This window comes from Eutrigla gurnardus, assembly GCF_963514095.1.
Source record: "Eutrigla gurnardus genome assembly, chromosome: 2".
NCBI classification, from domain to species: Eukaryota; Metazoa; Chordata; class Actinopteri; order Perciformes; family Triglidae; genus Eutrigla; species Eutrigla gurnardus.
In genome coordinates, this window is record NC_139916.1 from 28,327,993 (window position 1) to 28,354,805 (window position 26,813).

At 39.9% G+C, this 26,813-nt stretch overlaps 1 protein-coding gene across 1 annotated transcript in view; it reads left to right on the plus strand.

The window, feature by feature from the left end:
• ptprt (protein tyrosine phosphatase receptor type T) overlaps positions 1–25,218 on the plus strand; it is a gene marked incomplete at its 5' end in the record, with an annotated part of 328,852 nt that extends 303,634 nt beyond the window's left edge. Inside the window, 9 exons of the mRNA XM_084025273.1 lie at positions 7,706–7,860; positions 9,823–9,958; positions 12,154–12,303; positions 15,539–15,712; positions 15,802–15,933; positions 16,348–16,473; positions 20,109–20,272; positions 23,095–23,230; positions 25,154–25,218. Of these exons, the coding sequence (XP_083881399.1) occupies positions 7,706–7,860; positions 9,823–9,958; positions 12,154–12,303; positions 15,539–15,712; positions 15,802–15,933; positions 16,348–16,473; positions 20,109–20,272; positions 23,095–23,230; positions 25,154–25,207 (1,227 nt within the window). The 3' untranslated portion in view covers positions 25,208–25,218. The remainder of the gene's footprint in view (positions 1–7,705; positions 7,861–9,822; positions 9,959–12,153; positions 12,304–15,538; positions 15,713–15,801; positions 15,934–16,347; positions 16,474–20,108; positions 20,273–23,094; positions 23,231–25,153) is intronic.
• Positions 25,219–26,813: the final 1,595 nt, after the last annotated feature.

The window sequence follows — 26,813 nt, forward strand, 5'->3', positions numbered from 1 at the left end:
ACTATGTGGAGAAATCAAACACTGTCTGTGGTCCAAACAACAAGGTCGCTGTCGTATTTATGTCTAGATGACCCCATTTGGAGTGTTGATGGAGAAGCTACAATGTTAACATAGGCTAGCACTCATCAATCCAGACTCCATTCAGAAAACAAGCATTTTAAAAGTAGTTAGCTTGTCGTCTTGCAGACAGACCTCACGAAGCATGACTTCAGACTCTTTACTGATTATGTAGTTATTTCAGCATTCATGTTATTTGTTTATTCTTATTAAATCACAGCTAAATAGTTTATTTTGGGTTCATCCAGCTGTAGTAAACCAGCTGATGATTGTCTTGTTGCTGAAATTCAACCGAGCACCTCTGGATGATGTTATGAACTCAGATAGGACGGTGTTTGGTTTGTTTATGTAGAAAGCAGCAATAGTGGTGATTTCAGCCATGATGGATGAAACATGGTGGTAAGCCCCGCCTCCTCTACAGTTGCCAATGACACCAATTAACAAAAATGATCCTGTGTTCAAACTAGCAAGTAACACAAGGTAAAAATTCCCTTCCCGTTTGATGTGAACACTCCTTTAGATTATGAATATTCTATGGTGATTATCCACAAATACAAACAGAAAAAGCCTGTAAAAATAGTAAATACATATAAAAATGGCCCAGCAAGATGCCACTTCTACAAACAGTTTAATAAGGCATTAGGATTGAAGTGATTTCCACAAAATGATGCAGCTTTTGATTTTCTTTGTCATTTATATGATGTCGTACCACCACACAGAATATGAATGCTGTGATGTTACTGATGGCCTCTATGTTTTCTACCAATAAAACCTGTTTCACCATCACAGCAAGTGTACTGGGGATTTGAAGCGTTGCTCGCTTGTCTCTCTGTCTAAGACGAGGCTTGAAAGCAGCGTTATCAGTCAGGAGGGATTAGAGAGGAGAACAAATGAGAACAAGTGGAATAATGTTCCATCATTGTTGTGATGATGTTCTCTCAGTAAATGGAGAAATGGTTGAAACGCACTTAACAATAAGACAAAAAGGCTCTGATCCAAATCTCTGATTTTACAGACTACTTAGTTGACATTGTGTTGTTTTATTCTCTGTGTTGTATCCATTTTTCTCTGTATTTACCCATTTTACTTTCTACTTAACTCTACTTTACGTATTACGTTCATGACCTTCATTAAAAATGCATCAAAGTTAACAGTGATGCAAAATAATTATTCAAATCATGTAAAATACATACACATAACTAAAGTGTTTCTCCTTCCTGTTGCCCTGTGTTTTCTCTCCTTCTTTACCTCCATCTGTCTCTCTCTATTTATTTCCTCCTTCCCCTTGTGAAAAAGCAGCTTATGAAAACGAGGTTTCAAGTCATCGCTGTCAGCTCGTTTAGCAAGCCATTAATCCACCACCTCTGTGTGTGTGTGTGTGTGCGTGTGTGTGTGTGCAGCTCCTCTAAAATTCAAAGGAAAGCTGACTTTGAAATGCCTGTCATTTTTCAGTGTGCATTAAAACGTTCTAATACACACACGGTACCAAATCCTCCATCTTTAAACTACAGTAGTTCAGTGAGTGAAGAGCAAAGGAAGAGGACAACAGAGAGAGAGAGAGAGAGAGAGAGAGAGAGAGAGAGAGAGAGAGAGAGAGAGAGAGAGAAGACAGGTTCTGCACCTACAGAGCTTTAATTGCAGGAAATACTGAGAACAGCTTCTTAATGAAAAGGTTTATTAATGTCACGTCCAAGGAGATTAACTCAATGCTAAGTAAAAGACGAGGACACAGTGAGACTCAAAGACAAAGATGAAAAGAGACAGATCACAAGAAACAATCATGTATGAGTGTCAGAATCAGTCAAACTATGGAAGTAAATCCAAAAGGTGTTTATTTGTTAAATATTCTGGAAACCTTCACAGTTTCATGGTAGATCATCAGTCACATAATTTAGTCTGTTGGTTTCATACTGAGAGACAGGAACTGACCATTTTTATTGTCACTTTCTGTCGACATTAGGTTTCAGGAACAATCCCAACTCATTCATCCCCTAAATCTCCTAAACACAGGCCATAAGGCAAGGCAATTTATTCATTTAAGGTATGGGGTGGCAGCATTTTGTCCAAGACAAATCTCCCTTGGGACAAATAAATCTTTAGTTTAGACAACAAAACCAACGTTAGGTTTAGACAACAAAACCAACGTTAGGTTTAAACAACAAAACCAATGTTAAGTTTAGACAACAAAACCAACGTTAGGTTTAGACAACAAAACCAACGTTAGGTTTAGACAACAAAACCAACGTTGGGTTTAGACAACAAAACCAACGTTAGGTTTAGACAACAAAACCAACGTTAGGTTTAGAGAACAAAAACCAACGTTAGGTCTAGACAACAAAACCTACATTAGGTTTAAACAACAAAACCAATGTTAGGTTTAGACATAAAAACCAACGTTAGGTCTAGACAACACAACCGACGTTAGGTTTAGACAACAAAACCAACGTTAGGTTTAGACAACAAAACCAACGTTAGGTCTAGACAACAAAACCGACGTTAGGTTTAGAGAACAATAAACAATGTTAGGTTTAGACAACAAAACCGACGTAAGTTTAGACAACAAAACCAACGTTAGGTTTAGACAACAAAACCAACGTTAGATTTAGACAACAAAACCAACGTTAGGTCTAGACAACACAACCGACGTTAGGTTTAGACAACAAAACCGTTAGGATTAGACAACAAAACCGACGTTAGGTTTAGACAACAAAACCAACGTTAGGTTTAGACAACAAAACCAACGTTAGGTTTAGACAACCAAACCAACGTTAGGTCTAGACAACACAACCAACGTTAGGTTTAGACAACAAAACCAACGTTAGGTCTAGACAACAAAACCAACATTAGGTTTAAACAACAAAACCAACGTTAGGTTTAGACAACAAAACCAACGTTAGGTCTAGACAACAAAACCGACGTTAGGTTTAGACAACAAAACCAACGTTAGGTCTAGACAACAAAACCAACATTAGGTTTAAACAACAAAACCAACGTTAGGTTTAGACAACAAAACCAACGTTAGGTCTAGACAACAAAACCGACGTTAGGTTTAGACAACAAAACCAACGTTAGGTTTAGATAACAAAACCAACGTTAGGTCTAGACAACACAACCGACGTTAGGTTTAGACAACAAAACCATTAGGATTAGACCACATAACCGACGTTAGGTTTAGACAACAAAACCAACGTTAGGTCTAGACAACACAACCGACGTTAGGTTTAGACAACAAAATTCAACGTTAGGATTAGACAACAAAACCAACATTAGGTTTAAACAACAAAACCAACGTTTGGTTTAGACAACAAAATTCAACGTTAGGATTAGACAACAAAACCGATGTAAGTTTAGACAACAAAACCAACGTTAGGTTTAGACAACAAAACCAACGTTAGGTCTAGACAACAAAACCAACATTAGGTTCAAACAACAAAACCAACGTTAGGTCTAGACAACAAAATTCAACGTTAGGATTAGACAACAAAACCAACATTAGGTTTAAACAACAAAACCAACGTTAAGTTTAGACAACAAAACCAATGTTAAGTTTAGACAACAAAACCAACGTTAGGTTTAGACAACAAAACCAACGTTGGGTTTAGACAACAAAACCAACGTTAGGTTTAGACAACAAAACCAACGTTAGGTTTAGAGAACAATAAACAATGTTAGGTTTAGACAACAAAACCGACGTAAGTTTAGACAACAAAACCAACGTTAGGTTTAGACAACAAAACCAACGTTAGATTTAGACAACAAAACCAACGTTAGGTCTAGACAACACAACCGACGTTAGGTTTAGACAACAAAACCAACGTTAGATTTAGACAACAAAACCAACGTTAGGTCTAGACAACACAACCGACGTTAGGTTTAGACAACAAAACCGTTAGGATTAGACAACAAAACCGACGTTAGGTTTAGACAACAAAACCAACGTTAGGTTTAGACAACAAAACCAACGTTAGGTTTAGACAACAAAACCAAAGTAAATCAAATTATTTTCTTGAACTGATTTTATTCAGATCCTGTTCAATTCTTTCCTCAATCTGAAACCAGTTTAACCGAGAACTTTAAATCTCGTTTGAGACGTTTGAAAGATTTTACTAAACACAGTTTCTCAGTATTTACTGGACTTATTTTACACCATGGACTTCATCCAAAACATGAATCCAGTCTATGGCACTCAGATCTGAAGAAACCAAACAAACAATCAGACTGCGGACTCAGCAGTGTACACAAAGCTACAGGACAACAAACACGGCTAGGTGGATCAGCACTGATAGGACAGATGGACTGGAGGAACCCCCCCTTGAAGTGGGTCTGTTTACAAGGCCTGAAATTCTGTCAGACCCATACAGTGTAACTGAAAACAGAGACAACCTGTCTTCAGTTGACTGGAGTGGACCCACCATACTACTGGGTAGGTTAATATCTGTAACAACACCTTCAATCAAATCTCTAGTCCAGTGATTTTAATTGATCTGAAGCTTCACAGACACTTCCAGACAGGAGAGTGAGGAGCAGCCACAAAAAACAGAAACAACTCAGTTTTAAGTCTTAGCAATTATTTCCCACTCTTCAGCTCCTGAATGTCATGATCACATTCATTCTTCACTCTTTGAGGTTGTTAAGGAAACTTAATGCATTCTTCCTCTCCTGCAAGGCTTGAAATCGTTCTTTCTTGAAATACATAAGCTGTCAGATGGATGGATGGAAACAGAGATGCACAAAGAGAACACGGATTCAACACACAATTCAAAGAGAAGCTGTTCAAGAGAAAATCAATAAAACTTATTCAAACTCAATACAAATATGTGTGTATAACTCTAGAATTGCTCATATGAAAGCAACCTCTGTCTTGGTTTTGTTGTTTAAACCTAACGTTGGTTTTGTTGTCTCAACCTAACCTTGGTTTTGTCTAAACCTAACGTTGGTTTTGTTGTCTAAACCTAATGTTGGTTTTGTTGTCTAAACCTAACATTGGTTTTGTTGTCTAAACCTAACGTTGGTTTTGTTGTTTAAACCTAACGTTGGTTTTGTTGTCTCAACCTAACCTTGGTTTTGTCTAAACCTAACGTTGGTTTTGTCTAAACCTAACGTTGGTGTTGTTGTCTAAACCTAACGTTGGTTTTGTTGTCTAAACCTAACGTTGGTTTTGTTGTTTAAACCTAACATTGGTTTTGCTGTCTAAACCTAACGTTGGATTTGTTGTTTAAACCTAACATTGGTTTTGCTGTCTAAACCTAACGTTGGATTTGTTGCCTATCAGCAGATAATCGGTTATTAACACCGTATCACCAGATGTTGTAATGTGATGACAGATTAATAACCAGTAAATATAAAGGAGAGAACAGACTTTTGATGTGATTGTAATGTTACACAGTAAAATGATAAACGCTATGTGGAGGAGAGTCGGATTAGATGTTGTAACCTTTTCCAATTTCATGATGTGTAATATTGAGTCCATCTCAGAACTGATTTAAAACAGTAGATGGCATTTTCAGCCCGTTCAGCCATGAAATGCAGATTTTTTTATAAAACCAGTGAGAAATGACAATATTAACAACAGCATTGATATCATCGATTCAAAGCCCCATACAACGGCCATCGAACTCCAGAAGTAATTCTACAGCAATAAGGAGTCCAGTTGTCATCCAATGGCTTTCTCAGATGTGTATTTCCTTCTCTGTCATTTGTCCTTTCCTTTCCTTTCCTTTCCTCATGTTTCTTTGTCCCACTTGAACTGACCTCTGTTCCTTCCCACCCAGTCTATTTCCTGTCTTTCACCTCCTCATCCTTAAGCATACACCAAAACAAAAGATTCAGACCTTGAGCCTGAATGAGAGCCTTACACTTACATTCGTGGAGAGTAAAGTCAAATGAGGAGGCCATGTCTTTACGTTTAAACCCTGTTTCTTTTACAACCGAATAAGGGAAAAGATTGGTTTGAAATATTAAAGCAGAAATGTTTAGTGAGGCTGAAGGAAAGATGCACAGCTTATGATGCATTCTGAAGTTGTCAAACAGCTGGGATATTTCTATATACGTTTCTGGTGACAGGTTCAAGTTGGTGTCGCTGCTCTGATACCTAAATAAAAGGCTAGTTTATAGCTATGCAGCAGCTCTGTGGTTAAGGACATGTTTAATTACTTACTGTTGGATAAGAGTCACATCCGTGTCCACTGCTTCCTTCATACTTTTATGATCCAGCTCGCAAGGGAAAGGAGACGCAACGTTATATCAGGTGGAATTGGTGAAAGAAAGCAATTTTATTTAATTGCAACTGGATTTAGTTTATTGCAAAACACAGCCAGGAGGCAAAACAAATACAGAAAGGACCAGTGGATGCAATCAAAATCATATAAATCCATATAACCAAAAGTGTCTCTTTAACAGCTATTAACCATCTGAAAGAAAACAAATACAAACAAAGACCTCAGTAACTGAGCCTAGTAATATGAAAAGCAAACAAGAAACAACATAAACAAGTTTAAACTGGTGTGTAAAAATCAGTCAGATTTGACATCTAGTCCTGTCCTAAAGTAAGTATTCTGACAATCCTGAGCCTCCAAACAAAACCTCAAGGACTTCAAGGCTTTCTCAACACTGAAAAACACCCCGACCAAATTGCGAGCTGCTCAACGAAGGACACAGCTGCACTGATTCACAGTCATGAAAAAGATTTCTCACTTGATTTATTATCTCTATATTTATATAGTGAATTATGGCCCATTTAGAGTCAAATTGACCAGGAAGCAGGGGATACAAGACAATACAAGGCAGGGCTACCTTGTGATTGGCAGGTTGCTACCACGCTACCAATGCTATTAAGCTACTCAGATTACTTTAACTCTAAGCTGTAAAGTTGACCTTAATAATGTCCCCATTGTCAGACAGGAAACTGTCCCTATGTTTTTCCAACGTTACTATCTGGTGGATGTTTTCTTCCCTCTGATAATCTCAGCAACGTCTGTCTTCTCTTCCGAAGAAGACATCCAATCAGTGCTGTACTGTCAAATTAATTATGTTTTTCTGTCAGCTAACACTTTCCTCCTGAGTGTCTTTTGGCAAGCCACAAAATTATACTTTCCTCAAAATTAAATTTTTAAATGAAAGCACATTCCATTTTCCATGTTGTTTGAGTTGTAATAAAACGGTATTTTAAAGCTTTCAGATGTCTTGTACAGAAACGAGCTGGGATGACTGTGAGTAATCTAAAACGTCTGGCAGCTTAACTGAACCATGGCATCATTTCTCCTGTAAGTCGCTCCCTAAAGGGCCATCGTGAGATTTGTCAAATCAATTAATCTTTTTTCTAGAGCCAAAATGGCCATCAGTTTCCTCAAATCTCCCCTGTAAATTAGGCAAATGAGGCACGATAATTCTCCCAGTCTCTGGTTCCCAGAAGTGGCCCAAAGTGCCTCCTCGACATCCACCACATCGATTTATTTTCCATCTGAAGCCAGAGAGGCCTCTCAAGTCCCTGCTGTAAATGTGTCTTCCTGTCAGTCCCCCAGAAGAAACATGATAACACTCATGGCTTCAAAGCATTCGTCATCATCAACAGACAGAATGTCAGACAGTCTGTTTTCTGCAGTTACCACAATAAGATATACTACTGAGTGAACGTCTCTCCTTTTTTCAGAAGGGTCATCATGAGATCCGTGAACTCCGTCAGTTTCACTTCACCAGCTGGCCCGACCATGGTGTCCCCTGCTATGCCACTGGACTGCTGGGCTTCATCCGACAGGTCAAGTTCCTCAACCCGCCTGATGCTGGGCCCATCGTGGCACACTGCAGGTGAGACCACACAGCTGTCATAGAGGTAGACTTAGTCGAGCTGAAATGAAAAAAAAAAATCACATCGGCCACATTGTTCATTTAACAATATAAGCCAAAAAAAAAAAAAGACAAAAAATATTTCTCTTCATGGTTTTGTATCAAAATGCAATATTTTTTTCCTCCTGTAAAACAAAACGTGGCGCATGCTTATATCAGATAGTACCAACCAATAATACAGGCTGCTCTCACTCAGCTTTCGTACTAAAAAGTACGAAAAGTAAAGTACGATATTTTCGTATGATTTCCTACATATTACATAGAGCCGTAGTTAAGTAAACAATGAGCTTTATGCTGGTAGTTAGAGACCATCAGACCTAAACCTGACCATAGCCTTCGCGGGGTTTAGCTCAGGAGGTAGAGGGGGTTAGCCGGCGACCGCAAAATTGTTGGTTCGATCCCAGGCTCCTCCAATTCTAACCTTAACTTTTACCCTAACCCTAACCAACAAACGAAAGATCATATACATTCACTGAAGGATTAATATGAGAACAAAATGCATATTTTTCGCTAGGAATGTCATCAAAACGTACTTTAATGCCGGAACAGCTTTAAAATGCTGCATTATGCTGCATTTTCCATTATGAATGAAAGGAATGGAAGCCATTTTTCACTGCAGGGGTGCATATGCGCACTGCCGTCATTTTGATATTCGTAGGATAAAACACGAAAAAATAAGGTAATGGCTGTTGATGGTTATTGTTGGTTAATTTTATATGGGCCAAATTGTCATCTTATTTGTGTTTATTGAGCAGGTAGTTTGCCTAAGCTAGCGGTAGCTTTCACTTGTTGTCATAGCAACGGCAAACATCCGGGTCAAGCTACGTGATTACTTCCTCTATGACCGCTAGCTTAGCCAAACCACCCGATCAACAAACAGGGCAAAGGAATCGAGAGGGGTCAGCTTGTTTGTTAGAGAGATTTCATTATAATACTCTGATTCCACTGATGGGACAGAGACACACAGAGACACACAGGGACAAAAGACAGACATGCTATAAGATGAAACAAGAAGTGCACACAGGCAGAGAGGGAAGGAAACGAGTCAAGGAGACATTCAACAGACAGCTGTAGTAGATGACAGACAGACAGGAAGTTATGGTAGTCGCTTCCAATATCCGGGGCCAGTGTGATGCTGTTGGACTGTATCATGAGGCCTTCACACTCACACACACAGAGGAGCAGCAGTATTCTGGTCTCGACATTAATCACAGAGGTTGACAGGTAATCTGCTGAGGAGTTACCTCCTCCTCCTCCTCTTCTTCTCCTTCTTCTCTTTCTGTCCCTGAAAACCATCAGAGGATTGTCAAGTGAAAGATAAGCTTTCTCCCCCCTCTCCCATCCTTCCATACCTCACCCTCTCAGCACCCTCTCCTCCCTTCATCTCTCCCTGTGATGGCCACTTCTATCACAACCACTTCTATAACGTCTCCCCAACATCCCCCCTCTCTCCCTCCTTTGCATTCAATTCATCCATCTTTTCTTTGTCCTGTTTGCCTCATAGAAATAGAATTGAAGTAGATGAGACATTGAACAGTTTTCAGTGGTCATGTGACGAGGAAAAAACTAAATGGAGATTGTTGTCAGTGAGGCTGGGATGTTTTGTCACAGCTCACTAGGAAGAGAGAAGGCACAGCTCTGGAGATGGATGTCTGGCTAGTTTTCTAGGTGTTAGCTATGTAACTAAGTATTGAGATAGTTAGCTAGGTATCTAGTTATAAAATTAACTAGGTATCCAGTTTGCTATGTAGCTATGTATCTAATCAGCTAGATAGATAGATCAGGTCCGATGGTGGACACACAACTTGTTTACTATGTCAATGTTTTGATGAATCCTCATATCACAACGTTATCAAGCACTGAAAACAACATGTTTTACATCTAGTCCTCAGATCTACATTGGTTGTGTATGTGTCTCCTCAGTGCCGGTGCAGGGAGGACGGGCTGCTTCATAGCAGTGGACATCATGTTGGACATGGCAGAGAATGAAGGTGTGGTGGACATTTTCAACTGCATCAGAGAGCTGAGATCACAACGAGTCAATATGGTCCAGACAGAGGTTAGTATGTCCATCGACAAGAGACACTCTGTTTAGTTGGACGACCGTAGGATGAAACATTATGTACAGAGACTTTGAATCCAAGTAGGAAGAAATCCTTAGGCACTAATGAGAAATACAGCAGTCTGTAGACCTGACGAGAAGCTCTACAAAAACATGACTAACATCTACATCTCTGATGCGTTCAGACGTATCTGTCCTTCTCTAGTTCAGGTTTGAGCAGCAGCAGCATAAAAAAGCATCTCAGTTCTTCAAGCAGTCTGATATCATCCATCCCAATCAGCCTATCAATATTAAACATTACCTGAATAATAGATGACACTAGTTCAAACACACACACACACACACACACACACACACACACACACACTTTCACACTGTAAGTTTGACATTGCATTGCTTTTGAAGTTTTCCAAATAGTGAGAAACCAAAACTCCATGCCAGTTGGAAATTGATTTTGTTTTTTTTAGGGTCAAAGGCTTTTTATTTTTAGTTTATACAAAAACAATCACACCAAAGTCCACAGATTAACTTACCCCAACTGATCTAATGATGTAGGACTCAAAAGGCTCAAATTTGTCTTTGCATTGACTTGTGTGCAATTGCATCATGTTTGGGTTGAACAATGAATATGCTTTACTACTGTGGACCAACGTAGCTATTACGCTCATCAATATGATGTGAGACAGAGTTGGTTTGTTTTCTCTTTAGTAAATCATTAAGAATCTCATTCCTGAAAAGTTCTTCCTTATTGTCAGCTGAACACTCATGTTGGTTTTTGGCCATTTTCACTGTTTGTTCTAGTTTCTATCAATCGTTTTCTAAAGAGCCTTCAAACGTTGGGTGTTGGCATTCATTTCTCCTTTAAACTTCCTCAACCTGACCTCATCCATCCTGCCTTCCATTTGTACATCTGATGAACAGTAGCAGGAATAAAGACAGACAGCCTCGTTCTCAACCTGACAGCTGAACCTGGAGACTGAAATTGACTTGTGAAAGGGCTTTAGAAAGTTACCAGGGCTTCACTTTGAGTGTTTTCATATGACAGTATGAAAGAGAGGCGTGTGTGTGCGTTTATGTGTGCGTTTGTGTGTGTGTTAGTGTGTGCGGGTGTGTGTGTGCGTGCACACTTGAAACCAAGCTAAATGCATCCTGCATTTTGAATATGTGTGGGAGCAATTTGTGTCAGTGTTGAAGCTGCTTGACGCTGTTATAATCCTGCTCTGCACAACACAAAGCAATTAATCTTTTAAAAGGCACCAGGGAGAGCAATTGTGTGTGGGTGTGTGCGCGCACGCATGTGTGTGTGTGTGTCTAGGTAATGGCCAACAGAGGACATTTCACTGATGCTTTTAAAACTCTCCTCCCTGCTACAAGGGCAACAATTAACATTCAACAGACAGACAGGCTAATGCAGAAAGTGCAAGGCAAATTGAAAAACAGAAGGGTGAGAGGAAACGGAGAAATAAAAAAATTAAACAAGTGTAGATAAATTGCAAAGATGACGTGAGAGGAAAATGAACATGTACAGTAGCTGCTGGTGTTTTTACAGAAACACTGGAGGACACAACTCCCTTTAATTCACCATCAGGCTGCACACATGAATTAATTCACACACAAAGAGAAGGAACGCTTCTTTGGAGACTTGAAGAGGCAGCAGATTCTGTTTTTTTTTTCATAAAGCCAAATAAACTTAACAATATGTACAAAATACAACATCATCTGTCCATCACATTAGATGCATGCGAAGATATGGAAAGAAAGGATTATCCTACCAAAATAATAAAAATATTCTTAAAATGACACTAAAAGATATGTTATCCCACATGAATCAAATATTTTTTTTATTAAATCTCAGATAGGACACATCTATTTTTTAGTCAAACAAGCTTCAATTAGATAATGATGAGTCATAAAATAGCCCTGTATAAATAAAGAATAAATAAATAAATAACATCATTATGTGAGGCTGTTCTGATAATTCCTGTATTTTTATTTCACGTCACGATAATCACGATCATCCTGATAATTGAAATCCACCATGATCAACTTATTTTGAGTGACTTTATCCCCATGATCATATATTCCTGTATCATCCCGCCGTCCCAGGATTCACTGAGAAATGTCTGTGATCATCATCAGCCACAGAATGATGATCGGTTTGTATTAAAACACAGTGTGACTCTTTGTTGCAGGAGCAGTATGTGTTTGTCCATGACGCCATCTTGGAGGCATGTCTATGTGGGAATACAGCCATACCAGTGTGTGAGTTCAGAGCCATCTACTACAACATCAGCAGACTGGACCCGCAGACCAACTCCAGTCAGATCAAAGACGAGTTCCAGGTGAGCAAACACGTTTCGTAGACCAGGCGCAGTCAGCTCTCAGCGCACCTGCGCCACGCCGACGGGGTGTGTCCGCCTGGACTTTGCAAGTTTCATGCACCGCGCAGGCTCGAGGGCCATGCAGAGGGCCACGCGGAGGGCCACGCGGGCCCCGGTGTCCCGCCGTTCTGGTGTTGGACGGGAATCCGGTGCAGCTGTGGAGCGCGGATGGTGAAGACGGTGGTGATGATGATGATGAACGGCGCGGCGGCTCGTGGAGGCACCGGGGTCTCGCCGTCATTATGTCTACTGCTGTGCGCTCTGACCCTGTTTTGTGATATATGACAGACAGCGTCTCCCACTGTATAATTTCTCCTCAAGTTTTAATTATTCCCGCATGCAAGGTGCGGAGAATGCGATCTCAATTATTATACACAAGACTACACGCTACGCGACTATAGGAGTAGGCTAGACTACAAGACTACAGTTTGCCATCTCATTACAAGAAAAATCCAAATTCTTTGACATAAAGCAACTTTTTTTTTTTACAGTAACGCAAATAGTTACTTTCCCTGGTAACTAGTTACTTTTATTATAAAGTAATTCAGTTACTAACTCAGTTACTTTTTGGAACAAGTAGTGAGTAACTATAACTAATTACTTTTTTAAAGTAACGTTCCCAACACTGGAGACGAGGAGGAGACGAGGCGTGGACTGGGATTAATACAGCCGATTCAGATCTTCACCAATCAAATGAGCTCCTCTCCTCTCCTTTAATGCGTTAGGGGAGGTTCAGTGCAAGTTCCGTCACTTGACAACCCGATGACAGAAGCAGCGCCGCCGCTCCCACCACGCTCATCACGCGCTGTGCGTGCGTATCATAATAATAACAATGCCGATATTATAAAAAACAGGAGAGAGAGAGGGAGATGTTTTGGTCCGAGAGGCTGAGTTTCCGTTATGCGTGCCATCCGCCTTTGATCTGACGTCAGATGTGACGGGACAATCTATATAGATATAAATTCATGTGTTGATTCAATTAGTTGCATTAAATAGTGTTTGTTGTGATTATTTATTGCATTTAAATGTGCCTGGAACTGTGGAAACCTGCCTGTGAGATCTCGGTGACGTGTGCGCACTGCGCGCCGTCAGCCAAACTTCCACTCGCCAGCTGTGATTCGCCTTGAATGAATGGACTTTATTTACGCCTTGCGCCGAAAGTAGACCAGGTCGGAGCTGGCGAGCTTTCAGCGCAGTCTCGGCGAGGCTTTTTGCCACGAAACTTCCGCTACGCCAAGCTGAATCTGTGACGCCTCCCCCTGCTGCGCCGCCACACCCATCTTGGCGCAGGCGATCCACCAAACTGCCAAACTGACGGTGCGCAAGGCTGCGCGGGTCGAAACTTGCATTGCGCCGGCTCCGCCACCCTGCGCTGCGCCACGAAACTAGGGCCCTCAAACACTAACTGGACTTACATTCATTCCTTGTTTGGGCTGAAATGAATCACATCCTGCTCATATTCTTCACCTATTTAACAATATATGCAACATTTTTATGGAAAAAAAATCTATAAAAAAATCCAATATTTTTTCCTTCCTGGAAAATAAAATATGACGACTAATACAAACCAATAATATCATGACATCTATCCATCAATCAATCTGAAACTTTTAGCATCGCAGAGCTAGGTCCAAACCCAACTTCCCCATTCTCTGACATTGAGGCTCTTCATGAACACTTTATGTAAGTCTGAATTTCTGCAGACTTTACCTGAGGCAATTACCCACAAGTCAAGTTTTGACTAAAACAAGTATATAGATTATTTGACTAAACCTCTCGGATCATAAGAACAGAGGCTGGAAGACGTTCCAATCAGGCATAAAAAAAACATTAAAAAAAACCTACAGTTGTAGATCTGATTGAAGTGTTTGGTGTAGGGGTGTGAATCTTTGGCTTTACAGCGATTCGATTCGATTAACGATACAGTAGTTGGCGATTCGATTCAAGGACGATCTTTTTTTTTTTTAACGATTCGATTCGATTCGATTCTGTAAACCACGATTCGATTCAGTAACTTGTAACCAAAATTCTATATCCATGAAATAAACATGCAATAATGCAAGTGAGACTATGTGTATTCTTCTGAAATGTGAAAAATAACATATTTAATAACATAATACATAGTCCTGTATAATATTTTATGCTGAATACAAAAATGTAATTAAACATTGCTCATTTATTTTGAACATTATTCAATAGACTACATGCTGGCAGGGGAGAGAGTGTCTTAAAGGTATTAAAACATTAATCATACGTTAAAATCACGATTAATCCGATTAAATGCATTTATATCTATTATTGGTGAAGCCAAAACGGTTCATTCTATTTATTTATTTTAGCAGATCAATTTAGTAGAATCTATAGGACTGACGATCGATTTATCGATTAATCGAATTAATCGTTACACCTCTAGTTTGGTGTCATCAAGACTACTTGATAAATCTCTGTGCCATTCATATTTATACCTTTTCAAGCAATTTCATATACCAGATGATGTCATCATAGTCCCTGAGGGTTCAGGTCTAAATTCATTAGGACTATGCATGAGAGAAGGTGGTGAGCTCATCTTTTCAACCATCAAATCAAGTTTATGTCCTTCCTGTCCATTCTGTTTCACTGGGACACACATCACCATACGGAAGACAGAAACACTGGAGATGATGATGCAGTTCTCTGCAGCTTTTAAAATGTGTTATTCTTCATGCTCTTAGCGACGTTGTTGGAAACCAGGAAGAACTACAGAGTGCTATAATGCCTCTCTAACTCTTCCTTGTTCTCTTCACTTGTGTTGAGTTGAGGACTTTTTTCAGTACGCATTTGTATTGGCTAACTTGTGAGGCTACGGTCGACAGAAACCTTTTTCACGGTTAAATGAACCAGTTACTTTTATGATGAGTAAACAAAACTCAACGGCGAGTTTCACAATGTAATGTCCCAATGTTTTATGTCGCTCTGTTTGAGGACTGTGGATGGAAATTAGCTTCTAGCTAAATCCGGCATATTTACACAGTGATGTATTTGCACCAAGTGTTCATTAATATGCATTGCCCTCTACAAATAAACAATTAAATAAATAAAAAGACTCAACTTTCTAATTAGTTCTTTGCTCTCCTATTTCATCCAATAAATGTGTTGTGTTTTTGTAAGATTAGATTAAGTAAATGTAGGATGAATAAAGTTCTTCTCTGTCAACCAGACTCTAAACATAGTGACCCCTAGAGTCCGCCCAGAGGACTGCAGCGTGGGTCTGCTACCCAGGAACCACGACAAAAACCGCAGTATGGACGTCCTATCAGCGGACAGATGTCTGCCTTTCCTCATATCTGTGGATGGAGAGAGCTCCAATTACATCAACGCTGCATTGATGGACGTGAGTGGACATTATGGGATGTTCATGTCTGATGAAATGTCTTCTTGCTCCACTGCTGCTGTTATTAATTTGTGGTCTCAACCTTCCAGAGTCACAAACAGCCAGCGGCCTTTATTGTTACCCAGCATCCTTTGCCAAACACGATGGGCGATTTCTGGAGGCTGGTGTTCGACTACAACTGTTCATCCATCGTGATGCTGAATGAGATGGACGCAACGCAGGTACAAACACACAGACTTTACACTAATCAGTACTTCCTCAAATCACTTTTATCAATGTGGCAGCTGAGAAGCTTTTAATTAACGTTTTCTACCAGAAAACAAATTAATATTTTAAGTAGTTACTCAGCAATTCATGAATGTAGCTACATAACTTATACAAACCTTGCGATCTAGACGGTAGCTAATTAATCACATGGGATTGAAAGTTTTCCTTTGTATCAAGCAGCTAGAGTGACGTGTAAGACTTAATTTGAGAACAGCACAGATGCTGGGATGTGACTATTACATCACTATGTCCATGCTGAACTAATAGGCTATATGGTGCTGCCCTACTGGTATGAGCAAACTTGAACATGCAAGAGCCAAAATAAATCCATGTAAATGTTGTTTCCCTGTCTGTCTGTTTCCTTCCAGCTGTGTATGCAGTACTGGCCAGAGAAGAGTTCGTGTTGCTACGGTCCCATCCAAGTCGAATTCATATCGGCAGACATTGATGAAGACATCATCAATCGGATCTTCAGGATCTGCAACATGGCCAGGGTACTTACACACTCAGAGCCGTCTCATACAGGACTAGTTCAAGGTTCAAACACTGACACGGAGTGCTGACATCATTCTCTTTGGACCCAGTTTGATGTCCATGGTTCTTCTCTTCTGGTATAGGTCTGTGTTATAAGAGGATCTGAACCCCAGAGTTCTAGCTGAAGTGTCTCAAGCCTACAACACATATCATCATGTGCAGTTGTAGAGACACACCCAGTCATGTCTGTCATTCTCTCCTTTTAATTATAACCAGTGTATAATTTCAATCATAGGCCTTTTCTCTCTTTTCTGTGTACTGGAAATTAAACAATCAGAACATTATAAAAGCTGGTGAGTCAGTGTTATTAACTCAGTTCATCATCAGCTTCCCTCATTTAGGGGCTTCTAGTTAGGAAGCTAGCTTGCTAATTCCATGCTACAGGTACAGAACATAAAAAGCAACACATGAACTGCTGACCTTGGCCTTCATGACTTTAATATAGATTGACTTCACTGATTTTTTTAATATCATGAAGGACCTTTACATTCACTTTCGATAATCGGGAATACTTATCGCAAATGCTAATCACGAATGCTATCGCTAGTATGCTGGCTGTTATGAGTATGGTAATTGCTGTAAAAGTCTGTTTTAGCAATAAAATACAGTTGAAAATCTTATAAACTGTGAATTGGAGTTTAAATGCAAGGCTGGGATATGCATGTGTGTGCTATTAAACATTAGCAGTGAGACCAGCAGTGATTCACAGGCTAATTAAAAGGGTCAGAACTACTCTCCACTAATACTCCTCAGTCCACAGTCTGTGTTGGAAGACCAGATTGACAGCTTAACTTAATAGCCCCCCAATTAAAAACAAAACAAACAAACAAAAAGAACTGCAGGATACCCGTAAAATGAAACCAATTGCACCTCCAGCATACAAAACCTCATATCTGAAGTATTTTTATGTTTCTGAAAACAGGTTTTCAGCATTTACAATACTTACACCAACTGTTGTTCTTCCTATTCTTATTAAGAAGTATTTTAACAATGAAGTTTCAGACATTTATATCTTTGTAAATATAAGTTTCAGTTGAGTTATGGCTTGTAGTGCTTCAATATGGCCACCCGAGGGGGACAGAGAGCACTGACTATCTGATTATCATTGTCATCCACTGAGACAGAGGAATTTAATGAAATCTGTTCCAGCTCAGTGGGCCTTTGCGTTTGCCATTTGTCTGCCTGCATGCCATGGAACTTTACAGTGATATGAATATCCATCACTACTCAAAGTAGAATTATTACTATTTATTTATATTTTACTATTTGTTTTTGGAAAATATTTTTTCCTTACAATGGAATCATATTCCTTACCTTCTTCCTTTTCAAATGATACCAGATGCATGCAAGCCTTACAGCTTTACTTACTGTAAGTCACTGGATAAATGCATCTGCTAAATGCCCTAATATGAAATGTAAATGTGAGCTTTATGGCTGGGGAGCTATACCTGATTTATTTTAAGTGCATTGTTTTAGGTGTTTTCACTGAGGGATAAGGCTAGGACCTAAGGTTAATGAAAAACAGAATTTACTGATTCCTATTCTTGTTTTAAGAGGCCCACAACCTGATCCTGTACCATGACTTGAGCCTCAGGTCCATAACTGCCACAAACTCTCTGTCTCAGACTGCAGACAGATAAAACACTCAGAAAGATGCATTCACTGACCTATATTTGACATATAACAACAGATAGTGGAACGATACACAGAGGAACACAATATACCAACACATAAAATGCATTCTTCATTTATTGTGACCTTTACTTCCGCCTGAGCAGCTGGAGATACGCTAACTGACGACACCACTAACACACTGTATCTGTTGGACTACCTGAGTCCTGGTTTAGTCGGGGCTCCACAGAGAAAATGAGAGTGGTGCAATAAGAAGAGGACGTTGTAGAGAAGTCGTCCCCTGGTTCCTCCTTCGCCTCTCCTTCCCTCGACTTCCTCACCTCCTCTTGTTGCTTCCTCTTCATCTCATTTTCTCAGCCATCCATGATGCTACAACTCGCTATCGCCTTCATGCTCCTGTGGCAGTTAGTGAACCCCCCACCTCCTCTCTATATCCTCTCTCTGCCTCTCAAACCCATCACCAGTGTAGCGTGAAATGGCTCATGTCATCACCACAACAGCATCTCACACTGAGAGACTGAGTCTGAACCACCAACCACTACGAGGGAGAGAGAAATATACAAAGAAGAGGGGAACTAAAAGTAGAGTGAGTGATGGATCGAAGGAAGAGGAGTAAAACGTCTACACGAGGAGTTGATTAGAAGGTGAAATGGAGGAAATCGATTAGGGGAGGAGAGAGGATAAATGAGCAGTGAGAAGTGACGGAGGAAACAGATGCAGCTGTATCTGGTGGTGTGTTTTAGGTCCAGCAGTAAATCAGTGTGGCGGCGGTGGTGTGTTTTGGTGTTTCAGGAGGCGGTTGCCAGCCGCCTCGGGCCACATAACTGAAAACGTCACTGCCATGAAATTGAATTACACATTATGAGACGTCGTCTTTGTTGAGAAAAAGGCAACAAGAACCAATTTCAGCAGATCAGTGTGTTAATACACAAACAGTCCTCTATTTGTCAGTTTGGAGTAGGAGTCCTAAATGAGACCGTGTCTGCCTACAACTCCACTGTGTTTGATGTCTTACAAATAGGAAGGAAGGACTTTTTAGACAAGCAACTTTTGATCCATCCATCCATCGTCTACCGCTTATCCTATATTCAAGGCCAGGTCGCGCCGGGGGGGGGTAGGGTGTCAGCTGACATTGGGTGAAGGTAGAGTACACCCTAGACAGGACGTCAGTCTATCTCAGGTCTCTCTGTAGACCAAATAGTTACAGTCTTCTCCCCATGATGAATTATCTCTTTCACAACCATCGGCTGTTGTGTGGCCTGTTTACCACAGTTGGATTGCTTTTTCCCCCTCCCACTCTTCCCTGATTGAAGAAGAAGATGAACCAGATTGGTGGGGGGTTAGTAGGTTAATGATTTCAGCTCAGATGTGGATGTTTTCATGAAGATGGCAGCCTTCTTGTACAGAGCTCTCATACTTAACTACAAAGTCCCAGTTTATATACTATACATTTTGCCAGCATGGAATAAAATCACAGGTCTGTTTGAGATTTAAATGTTGATTCGCTGTCATAAATAAGCATAATGTTAACCTAAATGTTGATCTGTCACGTTGCTTTACAAGTACAATTAAAAGTGGTGGTTCATATAAAAACAGTTTGCCGATTGCTGGACTAAACCACAACAAAGCAGCTTTTAGACTGAGACAAAGATTTAAAAGATTTAGGCCCAATGAAGGAAAGTGGATGAAGCATTAAAAGTTTCACAATGAACAGGTTAAAAGAACTTGAACTTGGACCTGAAGTGAACTGTACTCCGACCACCTCTGGAGGACATCAAAGTAGTAAGCAGTTCCTTTCAGAGGGTCTGAGGTCTTGAGGAGAGTTCTCATATGAAAAATAAATGCTGACTAATCACTCTGAGTTGGTTTATAGGCCTGAAAAGCACAAAGTGTGAAAACACCCCCACACACATTGTTGACTGTGGAGATAAAGATCCTGATGTCCACATGTATCTCTCCTCAGCCTCAGGACGGTTACCGTCTGGTGCAGCACTTCCAGTTCATCGGCTGGCCGGCCTACAGAGACACGCCACTCTCTAAACGCTCCATCCTCCAGCTGGTCAGGAGGTTGGCGAAGTGGCAGGAGCAATATGACGGCGGTGACGGGAGGACGGTCGTACATTGTCTGTAAGTAAACAGATAGAGACTAGAACACGCTTACGCTTTCGTGCGTAATTTTCCCCACTGATGTGTCAAGAAAAAAAAAAAAACAGATAACCTTAACTCACCATTTAACTTCTGGCACTTGTGAAGTAAGATTTACACAGACTTGGTTTAAAAACTTGAGAGCATTTTTTATATACGTACATACAGTAAATAGCCAACAATTTAATTACTTTCAGATTCAAATTAGATGTCGTTGAGCAATTTTTAATTTTATACAAATTTCATACCGAAACCGTGTTGGCTAATGTCTTCATTTCAAGCAAACACAGCAATATCACTATTCTAATAATTTTACATAATGACGATTAAAGTAAAGTACAACAATGTGATGGTTTTTGGTAACAAGAGAGTGCATACTGTATCGTACACATGTTACTGTTTATCTGTTTTATATATGTTTAACTAGGTTTAGGCAACAAAACCAATTTCAGGTTTAGAGAACAAAACCAACATTAGGTTTGAACAACAAAACCAACGTTAGGTTTAGACAACAAAACCAACGTTAGGTTTAAACAACAAAACCAACGTTAGGTTTAGACAACAAAACCAACGTTAGGCTTAGACAACAAAACCAACGTTAGGTTTAAACAACAAAACCAACGTTAGCTTTAGACAACAAAACCAACATTAGGTTTAGACAACAAAACCAACGTTAGGTTTAGACAACAAAACCAACGTTAGGCTTAGACAACAAAACCAACGTTAGGTTTAAACAACAAAACCAACGTTGGGTTTAAACAACAAAACCAATGTTAGGTTTAGACAACAAAACCCACGTTAGGTTTAGATAAAACCAATGTTACATTTAGACAACAAAACCAACGTTAGGTTTAGACAACAAAACCCACGTTAGGTTTAGATAAAACCAAAGTTAGGTTTAGACAACAAAACCAACGTTAGGTTTAGACAACAAAACCAACGTTAGGTTTAAACAACAAAACCAACATTAGGTTTAGACAACAAAACCAACGTAAGTCATGTCATCGTCTGGTTATATTATCATTGATTATATATCATTATTTTAGCTTCTGTCTCTACTTTGACCTTACCTGAGCCCTTCATCATGGTACGTTGATATAAACACCCTTCACTGCATATTGTCAGTCGGGTCAGTTGGTCTTCACTTACGTGTATAGACTGCAACATTGGTGTATTTTTAAAGTAGCCTACAAGGCCATTGTTTGCAGGTTAACATATAGATATAAACAAACTACCTACAATCCTAGGTCCAATAATTATCCAGGATTTAAGGAGCCAGCTGAGACTTTTATTATTTAAATAATCTCCTTAGCCAGGTTAAAACAAACGTTTTGTGAATTTGAATGCAGATCTCCATATTGAAAAGGACATTTGTATCTAAATATTTTATCTTGTGAAATAAATGTTAAACACCAAAGAAAACCAAGGCCGTCAAATCTATGGAGGACAGATTGCAGTGAACTTCACTAACAACACAAACTCAATGGAGGTCATCCGAGCTGCCTCCTCTATAACAGCTCATTGTTAATTCACAGCTGGCATTGATGTGAGTTTTTTTCTGTCTCTATTTAAAATACAACCTGTTCTATCCTGCTCCTTTCTAATGAAACCTCAGAACAGAATAATGGCAAACAAATCAACAGTTTATGTCTTTAAGTTTAAAGCGTTTTACTGTGGCTTAATAAAATATGTCAAACAACAATCAATTGAGCAGCAGATAATGCTGTACAGAATCATTGGTTAAACCTCTGGTGTCTTCTGGGAATATAAATCAAATCAATACCCACAGCTATTGATTTAATGGGCTTCACTGCTTTAAGTATTGTATACAATTTGGTGTCATCATTTCAAATTAAAAGGCATTTTAAAATGATAGATAATAATGATAAAAACGATGTGTAGCGGTGAATAAATACATATTTGGATAGTATAAGCCTGACCTGCTCCTCTGAATCTTCTATTCAACTACCATAAATGAGTGAAGGGGACGGAGCTTTCTCTGCTGCTGTGCCGGCTAATCAGACCCAGCTATTGATTTCACAGACTGGTTAATACCAGAGATAAGGGGAAACATGATGGTTCAATCAGCTGCTGCTGGAAATTGATTTTTCTCTTGTCTTGGAGCTTTGAGTCTGATGGCTCTTTAATGCTGAGCACATGTCTCATTTTCCGCAAATCACACTGAAAGAAGCTTTTAGAGAAAACACTTAGTATAGAGACCAGTCTGCTGTATATATTAAGGTGTTTTATATAGACGAGAATGACAAAAATATCAATTAATTATCCACAGCATGGAACTTTCTTTGGTCCACATGAGGTGATCAATGAATTATTATTAATGTCGATGTTGAGCTGGCAAACATGCTGGCTAAGGCTAATAATGAGCTTCTACTTGTTTTGATTGGAACTCAATCACTGAGGTTAATAAGGTTCCAAACATATCTTGAAGTAACGTAGGTTGTGTCGTCTAAACCTAACATTGGTTTTGTTGTCTAAACCTAACGTTGGTTTTGTTGTCTAAACCTAACGTTGGTTTTGTTGTCTAAACCTAACGTTGGTTTTGTTGTCTAAACCTAACGTTGGTTTTGTTGTCTAAACCTAACGTTGGTTTTGTTGTCTAAAACTAACGTTGGTTTTGTTGTCTAAAACTAACGTTGGTTTTGTCGTCTAAACCCAACGTTGGTTTTGTTGTCTAAACCTCATTTGTTTGAGTTTGATGAACTCCTGCGAGATTGCGTTGGGATTCAGGATGACAATGTTGTTGATTGATGATGAAGATCCTGTGTCCTCCCCCTCCTCTTCAGTACTGGCGGAGGACGATCTGGAACATTCTGTGCCATCTGCAGCATCAATGAGATGATCCAGCAGCAGAACATCGTGGATGTGTTCCACACCGTGAAAACTTTGAGGAACAACAAGACAAACATGGTGGAGACAATGGTTAGGATCATAACACACACACACACACACACACACACACACACACAGACACACGTGTATCAGGGGAGGACGATCAAACTATAGTGGTGGTTTTGATAATGAAGAGAAACCATGGAGGGCTCTGATGATTTCATTTCACACTATTAAGTTTCATCAGCCTTCTTACGTTACTAACACATCCATCACATTACTGACTGGTGAAGCTCTCTTTCCTGTTACCAAAAAAATAATACATCAATAAAAAAACATAGACTGACAAAAAGTGTCATCTACCCAGACAATCTCTAAATGTCCAGTGTGATTAATCTAGAAAGAAGGAAATATAATATACAACTGTATTAGCTAAAGTAGATTGTATTAAATACATAAATGTTCATGTGCCAGCCTTGTCTTCATATTCACTAGTCAGTCATAAAGGGATGTAGATGTAGGTATGTGTGGACTGTCACATCTGGAAACCAAAGGATGGCAGAATGTTTGTTGTTCTTTTGCACAGCCTCGTTGGCTTTAAGGTTGTTGTTTAAAATACCAGAGCTCCGCCCTCTACTGGACTCAACACTGAAAATGTGCATAAATGTAACCAACCAATCAGGACGTGTCTACCCGGATATGTGCAAACCTCACAGCCTATACATAGTATCATATGGTTATATAGATGTATGGACTCATTTTCAGGGTCTTGTTGGAACTGATCCCCCCTCTGGCCTTGATACTCCTACATGTCCCCGTGCTCCTTAATGACCCAGCTAATGTGGGGTTCTGTCCAGAGACTGGTTTTAAAAATTCTGTCATAATCTATCATTTTAATTATATATATTTTTAATTAGACAGCCTTGGCATATTGTAATTCAATACACTTTTTGTCAAACAAAGTGGTGTGGTCTGAGCCACCAGGGCTGCACTGTCACTGTTTTTTACATTAAAAGTTTCTTTTGATGTTTTTGAATGAAGCTTCCAGTGAGTGTGAACAAAGGTGCAGCCTCCCTTTGTGTCTGAGGCAGCTAACAGTTTGTAGCCGAAGGCAAACCGTTGTTGTCTAAAGGTTAAACGTCAACAATAAGAATTGAAGCAGGATATTTCATTAGAACGAAACATGTTGTGAATTGTGCAGCGCAGACTGTCCTGAATGTGTTCTGTAAAACAATGAATGAAGAACCAACACTCTGCTGCCAAACTGGAGAATGGACGAAGGTCTCCAGTGTGTCAAAATGATGGACAGTCTCCAGATTTTGATTTAATTCAAAAAGAAATCGGTCAAAAATTGGAAATATCAGTGCAGGTGGTGGAGTGGTTGGAGCGCATGCCATGTACGCACGTACGCAGCCGACCCCGGTTCGAATCCCAGCCATCTCAATCTCCACTGAGGCAGTCTAGATCCTACAGAATGAGGGGAGCTGCAGCAACTCCACACCTGTAGTTGGTCGGGGTCAGTGTGGTTGGGTCCATGTTGTGTTGAAGCAGGGCGTGCATTCATTGGGCTCCACCCTCTGTACCCATGGAGTCCAGTAGAGGGCAGAGCCTGTGTGAGTTAGATTGATAGTTACAATATTGTAACTCTAATTCTATGAGCACAGCTGGAGGCTCCGAAGGCGTTCACTGACAAGGCGGTGGTCAGCTAGGCTTCCTCGTGGTTGGAGGAGAGTAGAAATCTCCACCTGTGCTTATAGAACTAGGGTTAAGGTTAAGCTAATGTAATCAGTCTTACTCATCTCCAGAATCTCTATGTTGGTATGGTGACATGTTTCCCAGTGACATTTGTGTCATTTTATTATTTCTTAATCAGCTGCTGCTCCTACAAGGATGAATATGTTGACAATGAATTACAGCAGAATAACTGTTTTGCAACATCAGCCGATACTCGGATCAAGTTAAATGTAAATAAAGTGAGTTATTAATCTTTGCTTTTCCTTGTTTCCTCCACAGGAGCAGTACAAGTTCTGCTATGAAGTGGCTCTGGAGGCGCTCAGCTCCTTCTGATTGGCTGAAAATCTCAACGCAACATACATGACCTAAACCCAACCTGTGTGTGTGCCTGTGTGTGTGGGTGTGGGTGTGGGTGTGAGTTTGTGTGTGTGTGTGTTGTGACGACACACACAACCTGTACAGAAGAGAAAACAAAGCGACAAACACACACTGGTGATTTTCATGTGTGTGTTTGCTTCAGTCAGACTGTGAACTTTACACACTTGTACAAAGAAAAAAAGAAGAAGTGATATGTTGAAAAAACAAAGCGAAATGTTTAAGAAAAAGCTCCAGATTTTCCTTCTTTATCTCTTCGTCCTCTGCTGGGCCGTCATGTGACTCTTGTACAGTATTTCCTTTTTAGATTGATTCTACGCCTTAAATGTCGTCTCCCTGTGAAGGCTGGATGCATGCTGGAAGATTTTTCACTTTTTCATCCCCGAGAGTTTCTGAGAAGGAAAGCTGTGTTCAGCTGAGACGGTGATTCCGTTTAATGTAAGGAAGTGAAAACCAACAGACTTTCTTCTTTGAAATCACGAGCTGATAAATGTGCTTGTGGCTTTGGACCTCGATGTTACATGATTATTGTTATCCAGTAATTGGTTATAAAACGTTGCTTAATTTTCCTCCTTTCGACATCGAGGCAGTCTGACTTTGTTTTACTGGTGAAAAATGGTGAGAAATGCCGTTAAACAGGAAGCAGCAGCATGTTCGAGGCTGTTTAAGTGGAGTGGAGTGCATGGTGAAGAGTAACAGCAACATTAAACAGACAAAAGAGAAGAGAAGCCACGCACACCACCTTTAAGATCAACTGTTGTTGTTGTCGTCGTCGTTGCTGCCGTCGTCGTTGTCGTTGTTATACTGCTCCACGTTTTGTCTTTTTGGGCTGCAAGAAAAAAAAAGGCTTCATCCTAAATGTTTTTGGATGGCTTCTAATCTTCTGCTGTGCATCCAGCCTGACTGTACATAAGATAAGACAACCACAGTCAAACCAACAAACACCAGACTCACGACAAATACAGTTATCATTTCCAAACACCATCAGTGTCATTGTCAGCCACCAAATCTTCTGTTACTTAAAAACCATCCATTCAGACACCTCGTCTGAAACGTTATATTTTTGCACTTTTCTGACATCTACAAAGACTTTTCAAAGAAGTTTTTCCTTAAGAAGACTTTGTTGTTCGGTGGGATGCTCTGGGTTCAGGACTCTTTAAACAAGTTGTGCTCCAGACTGAACTCATAAATGTATTAAATTAATGACAAAAATGTATTCAGTCATACCAGAAGAAAAATGAGACACATTTTAACTACTACCATTTTTGTCCAGTTGGTTACGTGGTTTTAAAGTCTTTCTTTGACTTCAAACAGCTGACAAAGAAACAGCACGGATAAATTACTCAACCAGGTTTACCTTCGTCGCCCCTCAACTGTTGTTAGCTTCATAAAGTTACTGCTGCATTTTCTTGGTTTTCATGATTTGCTCTTTAACTGGTCTCTGAAAACTGTATGTCATATTGATTTTCCATCAGACCATTGTTTCCGTACCTTGCCTAAATCTAGATTTCTTTTAATCATCCGCCTGAAGCCCTTAACATCTTTTCGTTTATTACATTTTTGC